General features: G+C 42.4%; 1 protein-coding gene across 3 annotated transcripts; it reads left to right on the forward strand.

Annotated features, from left to right (window-relative positions):
* Nucleotides 1-1,968: 1,968 nt before the first annotated feature.
* LOC142796180 (uncharacterized) lies at nucleotides 1,969-9,454 on the forward strand. Of its 3 annotated transcripts, XM_075886295.1 has the most exons (7): nucleotides 1,969-2,195; nucleotides 4,270-4,302; nucleotides 4,681-4,713; nucleotides 5,691-5,783; nucleotides 5,989-6,033; nucleotides 6,145-6,186; nucleotides 6,781-9,454. In XM_075886295.1, coding segments are annotated over exons 1-7 (486 nt in total). In that variant the 5' UTR covers nucleotides 1,969-2,193; the 3' UTR covers nucleotides 7,019-9,454. The 3 variants fall into 3 exon arrangements, with proteins under 3 accessions (XP_075742410.1, XP_075742412.1, XP_075742411.1); XM_075886297.1 differs by lacking the exon at nucleotides 6,781-9,454 and having other exon boundaries at nucleotides 6,145-6,455; XM_075886296.1 differs by lacking the exon at nucleotides 1,969-2,195 and having other exon boundaries at nucleotides 3,817-4,302.
* Nucleotides 9,455-12,425: the final 2,971 nt, after the last annotated feature.

The following is a 12,425-nucleotide window of genomic DNA, read 5'->3' on the forward strand; positions in this document are numbered from 1 at the left end:
GGCAAGAGCTGATTTTACTGGCGAGCAGAGAAAAAAGAGCAGATTTTACTGGCGCACACGAGAAGACTGTGGAAGCAACGATGCTGGTGGCCTACCCCAATTCCTTTCATTTTCTTTACCTCTTCCTCAGTTTTCTTTCTCCCTTCTTGCTACATCAGTCTATCGGCTCGTTATATATATATATATATATATATATATATATATATATATATATATATATATATATATATATATATATATATATATATATATATATATATATCGAAGCGAGGAAGGGAGGATCGAAGCTGTAACACTGTATACGATGGCGCCAAACGTGAACATCAGTTTTCTTTCTTCCTGGAAGGAAAATCAAAGCATATTTCTGCCAGTAATGACCTCACGTTAACAACTAATGGAATATTATCAATAAATACCTGTTTTATAGACTAATAAAAAATGTTCTGCATCACTTTTTTTTCTTGGCTGCAGCATGATTAGTGTTCCTGCCGTTGCCATGTTTACAAATACATCAGCGAGACCATTGAGTGAAAAGGTAGATTATCATCAATATTTCCCAATCTAATATAGGCAATAATTATGGTGCATTCACTCTTCTATCGCAAAATCAAGCTCTGAATTCCGACAACATCCGGGGGCGAGAGGAAGCACTACATACTTGAGATGTACACCTAAATAAACAGTGTGGGTTTAAAATTGCTTATAAGTTAAGCATGCTAGCCCTTACATCGTACGCCAAGGACCCCATTTGATAGCTCTTTTATTGGTGCACAGGCCTTCAACACATTTATCAATAATGCGGAGATCGTTGCACATTCGACTATCTGTTGCATAAAGCACTTGTATTGTGCGCAATAACGCTATGAAGTTTCCTTTCACATGTCGCAATGAAATCTCGCCAGATGAAGTGTTACATATATAATTTATCTATTACTATTTGTAATATATCAAGGCGATTGAAATGAGCCAAAAACATAAAGACACAATAGTTCTAGGTGTAGCAAATCTTTTGTTAAACACACGATGCTGCATAATCTGAAGTTGCGAATCTCGTTAAAAAAATGTTGTCAGGTAGTAGTGGAAAAACAATCAGGCACACGCTGTCCCTTGAAGCAGGCATTGTTTGAAGTATAGTTTACGGAACTATGCTGAGTACCTTATAAAATCAGACACATGCAATGAGATGCCAGCAAATGAGAGGTTTATTTTTTTTTTATTAGAATACCCTCAGGGCCCGTAGGGCATTACAGAGGGGGTGGGTACAACATTTTATAACACACAAGAAAAAAAAGACAAAGAAAAGGTTAACACTAAATTACAAAAAGTTCTACAAAAGCCGCTCCTTCAGCTTACACTGTGCTGTCGGTCCCGAGCATCTGGTGCTATTTTCTCAATGGAACTATACTTAGCTCCTTACGCACATCGACGCAAAGAATAAGCTCTACGAAGAAATAAGAAAGCGAAGAGCTTCCGCAAAGGATAACCGAACAGTACAATCTCGGAGCGTTAACTATGTAGTTAACAAGCACATTCCTTTCCTGCCCCTTGACTAATGTATTGAACACATTATTTATTATTACTATTTATTTGCAGTTACTGCAATCACCATTTGGGGATTTCAGCAGGGTGGTACATACACTTAGTCGCTGACAAAAACATGACGGTAAAAGTGATGAATAAAAGTAAGCAGAGCTACAGTCAGAACTAAAACCACTTTGGTAGCTTCTGTAAAGGCTGGTGCACACCGGCGACTAGCCGCGGTCGCGCGACCATTTGCGACTGGTCGCAAGCAGTCGCGAACGGTCGCAAACGGTCGCAAAGCGACTGTTTTGGCCAGTCGCTTCCTGACCGATTTTTTGGTCGCGCGACTGCAGTCGCAAAACAGTTTAACCAATCAGCGAAGACCAGAAGTGACGTCAGCATTTGTTTACATCCGGCCACCTCGTATATTATTTTTTTTTTCTCGTTGCGCTTGCCTACTGCCGTGAGGTACGAACGACACGTACGTTCCTCCGTGGATTTTTCCTCGCATCAGGCGAATGCCACCACGGCCAGCTTTAAGTGCTCGGCCGAGCTCCTCATCGACGCGATTAAAATGTACCCATATCTGTATGACAAGCAGCACCCTTCTTTTAAAGATCGGACAAAGAAGGACCGGGCTTGGGCAGAGATCGGAAGCATGTTCGGCATGTCATGTAAGTACCGAGATTTTTTGTTTCAGTAGCTATATAAGCAAGAACAGGTGTGTACTGCATGGCTGGCGTTGCCAATGAATGAACAATGAAAATATTGGTATTTGTACTGCAAGGTTTTAGTTTGCATGAGATGTATTGACTGTGATGTATGCGAGCGCAGTTGTGTGCACGTTTGTTCTCGCGACTTTCCGAGTTTAACATCGAAATCGACATGACAGAACATTGTATAGCTGATAATAAAGCTCAAACGTTCGAAATACTGCTCGCAGTTGCCAACTCACCAAGCGCATGCTCCTTGCTGTGTTTGTACGTCATCGTCTGGCCAAGGGAATGTGTGCTTTTGTGAACGTGCGGCATTTGCAATGCATAATATCTAGTGCGCGGTGAGGGAGGGGGGAGGGTGTTACGCTTTAATTCTGCCTATGCATTGCAGTTGTGCTGTTTTAAAAAAGAATGCAAAGTAGCTTCTGCTTTGAGCGCATTTTGGGCACTCCATAGAGGAGCGTGTAATTTAGACATACAAAACATGTTTAGCAGCACTCTCAAATGTCCGGATTTGGGAGTCAGACATGCTGTTGATGCCGAATGACATGCAATCGTAAAAAAAAAAAAAAAAAGATATGGTAGTGTTCTAGGGGCTGGGCGAACACTGAAGGAAAGCACAGATGGGGGAATTTATTCCTCTGTAATGTGGCCCATATCTAATCCTCATTTCTTCACAACTGTTGCTTTCCTCTCCTGTGTTTTTGTCTATTGGTGCCTTTATATTTCGATTATTCCTTTATTCCCAGAGGTTATATCTCTCCGCTTCCAACTGTGCTTCGTTTTTGTTTTTCTTCGTTCCTATATTTTAAAGTCAATTTTTCATGTCTGCTTCTATGTGTGGGTATGTTTTCATGTTTTGGTCCCTTTATTTTCTTATAATTTCCTTCCTCTCGCTCTCTCTATGTTACACTTTGAGTCATATACTATGTTTGTTGCATTTCTTTCTCTCAAAAATTGTCATCTTGCTCTAGTTAGTTTCATCCTTCTTTTCAAGTTATTTAACATGTTTGCTTTTGTTTGACAACAATCGCTCCCGCTGTACACGACAGTTTCGCTTGGCCGATACCAATGGTATATACTCACCTGTAAAGTTTTGCACAATGCAGTAATGCTTAGAAAGTTTCACTCTGAAGGTTATAAAGACATCATGTGCTAGTTCATGAAATAGACTTTTTGCAAGTGAACTTCAATTGCCAACAGTATAAACAGCCTCTTTGTTACAATAGCTTGGCAGACATGCTTACCTTCAAGAAACAGTGTACATAACTCTTTGCGCAACTAATCATTGCGTCAGCTGTGATGTCGTGCACATGTAGGTGGACGGTCGAAAACACTAGGTGGGCAGCATTTCTGGAACCCTCGGCTGCAGGTTCCCTCAATCATGGGCAGAGATTTTGCAATGTTTAAGCCCATACCAATACTTAAGTTTAGATGGCATGCGATTCATTTTGATTCCCAATATTCAGATTTCTAGGGTGCTGCAGCCGAAATGATCTGGGCAAAGAAAATAAAGACCACTCACAATTGTGCTGAAATAAAGTAGAAAATTTATCAGCAATTTAGTATGCACAATACATTCTTACAGCAAGGGTTTTGTTTTCAGGTGTCCTTGTTGAGAAACGATTTAAGAACCTGCGTGATATCTTCAAAAGCAAACAACAAGACATACGTGAAAGACAAAGAAGTGGAGCCGGAGCAGCCGACATTCCAACAATAAAATGGCCCCATTTTGAGGCCATGCTTGAATTAATGGAAGGAGAATCTGAGCCTGTGGCTTAAGTTCAATATTGGCTGACTATTGAGTACTAAACAAAAAAAAAAGTTGATTTAATTCACATGACTGTTATACATACACATAAATACACACATATCAATACACATAAGTACACTGCACATAAACATAGAAGTCCCAAGAGGTAATTCACAATGGGCATGCATGTGATCATGAACATGGTGGCAATGGGCTGTTTTGATGTCGAGTAATTGTGGCTACAGCTACGAAGAATAACTCTGTGCATCATTCTTTCAGGGTACTGTGCAACATGAGTGCCATTGACCAAAGGTAATGAATAATGCTTACCCTCCATGGAACAGAAAATGAAATGTTTTGGTTAGCATAGCACAATGCATCAGCACAACACAAAAAGTATAGTATACCGTACAAGTAACACGTGGACAGCTTCACAAAACAGAATATTGAGTGTACTTTCTGTGTCATTCTCGGCTCTCATTTACCAAAAGAAGGAAGGCTTAATACAAAATCTAAAAATCTAAAGAGATCGCTTATTGCATGTGTCATGAGGCTGTTCATAGACAAGCATTGCACATATTCATTACAAGAATGCAGCATAAGTACTTATATTGTAGCAAAACAGTGAAAATGCTCTAAAAATGCAAACAATAGCACTGACAGAATCACATATTGCATGTTCTCTTGCAGCAGCCACATCACAGCAGAAGAGGCTAACGAGAGGTGAGCATGCACAAAAATTTTCAGTACCATGTGCATGCACTTGAAGCTGTACACGCATGGACTTGAACCTAGAAACATTATTTTTTATTACAAGGTGATTGTACTTTGCAAAATTATGAAAAATACAAGCGTGCTTGAACGGCGGTGTTCAGGTCGTTAGCTTGCCCAAACCACTGCATTTTTTTAAATACATTCAGCACTCAACACTGAACAAAAGCACACAGGAATACATGAGGGCACAGGCATTGTTTCTGTGTGAATGTGATTATTGTACAACGTCAAATATTTCTGAAAAAGCAAAGTATTCATCAGCGACAGGCCGCAATTAAGCAAACTAATGCATTATCTGCATAGACTGGCAACACATTCATGTCAATTCGTTATGAACAAGTGCCCAGTGCTTATTGCAATACAAGTGAGCTGAATAATGTGAAGCATTCACTCATTCCTAGCAGTAAAATGATGCTGCAAAAGTCGTATGCAGCATGTGTTCAAGAAACATAATGACAGCAGGCACAGTTTCATCAGACACATCGTTTCCACAGCCATTTAGGATTGACTGTATAAATTTCATTCACATAGCCAGTGAGATATTGTTACGGGGTTAGAGACTTTTGTACAAAATGCGTTTACAGGGGAAAACCCACAGGCAAGATTCACAATGGCCGATTAACACCCTCGCGTGCTTATCAGCTGCTTGAGTTCTTCCTCTACCTTTACTTCATCTCCGTGACAATATCTCTTGTTCTCATTTAGATGCGCAACCTACATAGCATTTTATTAACATAATAGGCACATTAAACTTCTGTATGCACACCTTCCATACAGCAGTGCTCAATCAAGAGGTAACGCAAGTGTAAAATAAACCTCGTGTTGAGTGAAATCATAATGGCATTTTAACTCCCGAAGAATGCCTAAAACTGTTCATGTACTAGTGGCATCATCAAATACATAGAGAGAAGTTTTCATCACTGCAGATCACTGCCTCGGCCAAGCCATGCAGCGGAACCGGAACGTACCCCTGATACGGCTGAGGAGACTGGTGTCGACACCTGCACCTGCAGCAATGAGTAAAACCTTTATGAATCCACCTAAGTAATGACAAATGAAGGGTATGCATAGATAGCCAATCTATTAAATCTTAAAAACATGTTTTGTAACCTTCTTCATGTTCTAGCACATTTGGAAAATGTGCCTAATGTTTTCACACCAGATTCTGCTGCATGCAATTGTAACACTTTATAAGTTGTATAATAATACTGCCTTCTTCTGCAGTGATGCTTCAGCAACCATCTCAAGAGAGCAGCCACCATCAAAACGGTGTGTAAACGAAAAAATTATTTTAGGTACTCCTGGCAAGAGATCACAATCACAACTTTTCGAAAAGGATCTCTTTCTGTACATTTAAGCAATATGTATAATTCACTGCAGGTCACGCTCGTCAAGACGACAACGGACCTGCGAGGGCGCTAGGTGAGATATACCGCTAACTCTTAGAGGATAAACTTGCAGATTTTTTTCTAACAATCCTGCGCATGCTACAAAATACAAAACTTTATAAGGTTAACGCTCGGTCAAGTTGATACACAGACATAGTAACAAAAAAGAGTGTGAGAACGACAAGGTAGAAACAGAAGAAACAGGATAGAGCACTCACTTTAAACTGATGTTTTTATTGTGGGCACATTTATACTAAGGCAGACAGAACCCATGTAACTACCGTAATATTTAGGCGTTAATATCAGAACATCAGCACCCTGTCTCAAAACACCAGTGTCCGTTTCAAAGATCAAAAGCCCATTTATTTCTCACAGAGAGGTAGACGCCCTTTTGACACATTTATCTTTTAAGTGTGCTATTTAATTTGCTTCAGTTCCTCTATGTTTTTTTCTTTCTCAGTGCCGAAAAGCACAAACATCAGTTGAAAGTCAGTGCTCTGTCTTGTTTCTTCTGTTTCTACCTTGTCGTTCTCACACAGTTTTTTTTTGCTAAATGGTGCTTCACGATGTAACAATGCAACCTTAAAGCATTCATATGCATGAATCGCAGATCACACTTGCTTTGCAGCAATGCAGGAGAGGGCACAAGCCATGAAGCTGTGGCGCAAGCGTGCATGGAGCACCTTGAACACATCAGAGCGAACAAGGGGGTCATCAAAAAAGATAACATTGGTTTCTTCGCTCTACGTACCGATGCACGCCTCAGAGAGCTACCAGTGCACATTGCACAAGATGTAATGCATGCAGTAGAACTTATGCTGTATGAAGCAGAGGCAATATTGCATCAGAGCAGTGAAGCAAATTGAAGTGTTTATATAATGTCAATGACACCCATCTTTTTTTACCTTGTGTTCACTTTTCTAGTCTCAACTTAAAGGGGTCATGACTGGTCACTCAACGATTGACGGTTGTCAGCAAAAAACAAAACTACAGAATAAAATGTGCTAGTACATGTGTGAAAAGGGGCCTTAAGAGATCATTTTAATCAAAAATATGCCGTAGAAGTGCTCGGCTCCTAAAACTCAACCTACCACAAGTGACCGCCATTTTGTCATGGCATGAGAGACGTCACAAGCCGAAGGAGCAATGGCAAATGGTATATGCATTGCACATTCACAGGACCCATTTTGACATCCCAAATTATTTGCTGCAAGTACCAGCGCTACATTGCTGTCACAGTAGCCATGTTTCGACCCCTGGAAGTCATTTAGGTTTAGTGGAGAGTTCAACAATGCGAAAAAATTTGATTGCAAGCGCAGTTGATGACGGAACACGACCGTCTGCCAGATTGCACACTGTGCAGCAGCTTGTCGAGCAAGCAGTTCGTGATGTCATGGATAGTGAGTGCGTCAGTATTGCCCAACTGTCAGGCGACTAGCTCGTTTATAAAAATATGCGATTAAAAATTAGCAGCTTGACCAAATCGCTCGAATTTTGCCAGCTTGTATGTGAACATACAAGAATCAACTCATACAACACACATTATAGTTGAAAATTGGGTGTCATGACCCCTTTAGGGCAACTTATTTCTGTGATAATTGTAGTGATAACCGTGCAATAACTCAAATATTTTAACATGAATTATTTATTTTTGTGTTTTCATGATTATATTTGGACATGACAGTTTTCCCTGTAATGTATCTGTTGTGTCACGGGTGATTTTTCTCTTGTTTGTTTAGCTTAAGAAGATGCTATGTACATAAGTTCTGTAAGCAATAACCACCTTCACCTTGTACGCCTCAAGTGCTGTTTACCACTTTGTCCTGCCAAGGCACCTGACCGTCTGTGACGAAGTAGTGCACCAATTTATCTCGCACTTCCTTGGCATACCTAAAACGCATAAGTGCCATGTGAAATTTCTGTCGGCTCAGCCATGATGGAAGACACACTGTAAAAGGAGCATGCTGAGCTTGAAAATCTCACGCATAGTTGCATTTCAGTGTCATAGTCATGACGCTACATTGCCAAAGTGTTCCTCATTTTCATGTATCAATGAGCGCTACCTCTGCTGTCTATTTTCTACGGCATCATCACAGCTTCTGATAGAATGCATATTTACTGACTAACTTTAGAAATTTCGATATGTCAAGTTCCATGACAGCCAAGGTCAGCAACTGCTCGCATTTGGACAAAACCATTGTACACTTTTGAGAGAACGATTGCGCTGTACAGTTAAACCTAATTAGGGCTAGTGCACACCGGCAACTAGGAGCGGTCGAGCGACCATTTGCGACTGGTCGCGAACAGTCACACTGCTTGTGCACTCCGCCAGCTGTCGTATATGCAGTGAATATTTCTGTGCCTACACATTTTGGCGAATCATAAGCATGCATCAACCTTTTCATGGAAGAGCGTACGTGCTCATATCACTCAGGTTGAAGAAGGGCAACGTAAACGTACCTGTAGCAATTTGCTTAGCATGGATTTCTGAAAAGCTGTAAATTCAAGGAGAACCTATTTCGCAAAACGTACATCACTCAAGTCTATTGTTTAAATTGCTTTCACACAATGTGCTACCATCCACAATATGTATTGCCACTGCGCTACTGTCCACAGTGTATTGTGTCACTGTCAATTTAACAGAACATACGTAAAATTGTAGCAAGGTGCAGGGGTTAAACGCTGGTCATGTTTGTGAGAAATTTCGCATGTGTACTTGTGCAAACACACACCGTCGTGCATGCAGATACATAAAGGGTGGTTGGTTGAACCTCCTCGCTCCTCGATGCTGAAAAATATTTTTGGCATGAATACTCTTTGAGTGCCTTGAACAGCACATCAATTTGTCCTAAAAATTTGTGCATAATTGTACTCGCAAAGCTGAGGATTGTGTTTCACTTATTTTATAACATCATAATTGCGCTCTATATAGTACCTGTGCATCAGGATAACAGAAAACGGGAACTGACACGTCCACAACAGATGGTTTTGAAATATTCACCACCTGAGATTCTTAACGTACGTGCGCAACAAACGCGGCAACTTAAGTGCATTTCGCCTCCACCTAAAGGCGATCGATGCGGCCGTAATCAAACACCTCATTTATGCCTAAACTTCCGACCGCAGTAACGACTGCACCATCGAGCCCGCATACGTCATAAATGCTATTCGTTCTATCCGCCCAAGCGAAACTTCCTTACAAGCGAAGCGCAGCCACAAGCCACAGCATATTAATCTTCAAACCACACGCTCTTACCTAATGGTCATGGCCAGGCAGTCGTGCGCCGAAAATGTAGGCCGGTGGTTTGTGTCCTGCTTGGATATTGCGGGGCGCAGCAGTTCGAGCAAAGTGTCGAACGTTCGTGGCGGCATCCGCATGAAGCTAACCACCAAAAAAAGAACGAGATAACATGTTATGCACTATCTTATAAGCATGTAAAACAACCATAAACTTACTCTCGGAAATACTCCTCGTCGTGCGAGCGCAAGTCGGGAAGCAGACGCCCTGTGTGGCCAGCCACTTCTCGCGAGCGAAGGGACGGTCTCACCCACCACCGCCTTGCTTGCTTTGAACGTTTTCGTGCTGCCAGCGCTGACACGTTGGCTGAGCATATCAGCACCGCCACAACCTCTTCTTCATCACTCGACTCGAAGTCTATGATGCTGCCGGGAGAACGCTACGCAAACACAGCCGTCAAAAACAAACGCATCGCGCTCAGCGGGCTCCGTATCTGATCAGCTGATCGTCGCCGGTCGCCCAAGTTCTCGTTGATAACGAGATCTGTACGTGACTCTCCGGGTTTGCGACTTCCGGTCGCTCGCATGAAGCCTTGCCGGTGTGAACGTCGCTCGCAGTTTGGTCGCCAGTCGCAAATGGTCGCGCGACCGCGGCTAGTCGCCGGTGTGCACCAACCTTAAGAGTCGAGTAAGATGTTTTTAGGTGTAGTTCACCCTTCAGCTCCACCTATTTATCGGGCACTAGAAGTAATTGCGTAATCTACGCGAAACTGCCTGCGCATGATGCGTTCAAGTATACAAAAGTATTTCAGGACATATCTTTGCACCATTGAAATCATTTAAATTGTATGAGTTCTGTCATGTTTTTTCGATACGTTGTTGCAAAAATGTAGTTTTTCTAATAAAAACTTTGCTGGCAATGCGAAAATTACCTATGTCCAGTACACTCACACCAAGATGCAATTGGTGCACATCGTGCTCAATTTAGAAGGAAAAAAAAGAAAACAAGAGGTGGCTTGACGTGACACTCTTCAAGCCCAGTCATAAAAATAAAACTGGGGCATGCTGGGAATATATCAACAGCATGAAGAGGATCAGCGAAGAGGATCAACTTTTTCTCGGGACAAAACAAACCCCGCTTGTGTTATATAAGACTCATAATCTAACAGGGCCAAAAGCAGCGCTCTATCTAAGAGAATAGCAGAATATGTGTACCTATTTGTTCAACAAATTAATCCCAGTGTCCAATATATTGGACATGCTTCTCCTGTGAAAATCGTTCTACTAACATCTTTCTTAATTTTTTGCGTGCTTTTCAATAGCCTAGTAGCTAAAAAAACAAGATTAAAAACTTTGTTCTGCCCTACAGAAAGTTTGGGTCGGAAAGTAATATGGTTTAGCCACAAATTAAGTATTGAACCTGATATTATGATTACCATAGATTACCTACTACGAGAAAAAAACTAAAGAATGTAATGCAGTTGGTCCTAGCTTCTTCGTATATAAATTATCTATGACTATATCAAAACTGTGAGGACTCGAATTCAACCAAGGCAAGAAAAAAAAGAAGTCCTCAGTCTGAAAAATTGTTCACGGCCGGTCCGGAACCTGTTCGCGTACTCTACACAGGCCGGCTCTTAAACGGCGTAAGAATGCACTGACAGCGGGTCGCTATTCTTTGGTTCCCGCAATGAGGGGCGGGCGAGAACAGGTTGAAGAGTGGGGTGGTGGTAGTGATTAGAATGAAGAGGAAAAAGGCACCTAATTTCTGTCTGCCTTCAGGCGACACGGCGCAGTGCCTTACAGGGGGTGGGGGGAAGGAGGGATAAAAAGAATAGAAGGAAAGTAGAAGCAGAAGAAGACAGCCAACGAGAGGAAAAAGAAGGAGATAGGAAAGTGGGGATCCGGTCGAAGCAGTCCAAGGGCGGGGTGCCACAATGCGAGAGCTACACGGCGTCAGGAGACCGCGGAGGGCGAACCAGTCGGCGGGAGCTACGCTGAAGTCGGAGATCGCGAGGGCACAACCGTCCAGCTTGAAATCCTGCGAGCGACTTCCGTAGGGAACTCGTCAGCGCCGTGGTGGGAGGAGAAAAGAGGGAACAAGGGGGAGGGTTCAACTTCATGCGGCACGTGGTGGACGTTTAACGAACTAGCCCCTCGTGGGCCAGAATCCTGGCCTCGGGAATGGTTATAATTTTGGTGGTTTTCCATTCTGCAGGGACCTTCCCTTTGAGCCAATAGTGTTCATTGAATTGTTTTGCCAGGCCTTCGATGGTTTTGTGGCTAAGGTTTCTTATCATCGCATTCGTAATTTGGTCTTCACCGGGGGCTGTGTTCCTCTTGGCTACCTGGGCTGCCGCAAAGACCTCCTTCTTTGTTATCGGCTCGTCTAGTTTCTCATTTCTAGCTCCACTGTAACTCATGCGATCAACCGAATTACTTGGTAGACTATCGCCAATCTATCTTTCCATGAGGGCTTTCACGAGGTCGTCATCCGTGCCCGGAAATGTTTTTGCAATTTGCTGCAGTGTTCTGCTTGTTGTGAATTTGGAATTGTCTGAATCAAGAATATTTCTTTGGATGTACCAAGTTTTCGTGGTTCTCAGTGTGTTCTGAAGTGAACTGCAGAACTTGACCCATCCCTCGGTAGCCGATTTGCTTGCATATTCATTTGCTTCTTCTGCAAGAGCAGCGATCCTACACAGTAGTGTCCTGTTCAGGCGTTGACGTTTCCAACGGAGGCTGCACCTGCTCTTCCATAAGTGTAGCAGACGGCTGTCTACTGCTAGCGTCTCTACGATTCTGGTAATTTTCTTCGTAGTGATTGCGTGTACCAACTTTATGTAGTCCGACCATGCCCCTATTGGGTCTGGTACAGTGTCGGGTGGAGGATCTCGTTTCCTGAACTCAGTCCAATCTGTGATCGTCGCGTCGCATATGAATTTGCGCAGTTTGGAAGTCGATATGAAGAAGCTTGTAATGTTATGGTCGCTTCCTAGATTTTCCTCCAGGTTTGTCCAGGATGCGTCTTTGAGG

The sequence above is a fragment of the Rhipicephalus microplus genome, chromosome 2 (assembly GCF_043290135.1).
Source record: "Rhipicephalus microplus isolate Deutch F79 chromosome 2, USDA_Rmic, whole genome shotgun sequence".
Taxonomy (NCBI): Eukaryota; Metazoa; Arthropoda; class Arachnida; order Ixodida; family Ixodidae; genus Rhipicephalus; species Rhipicephalus microplus.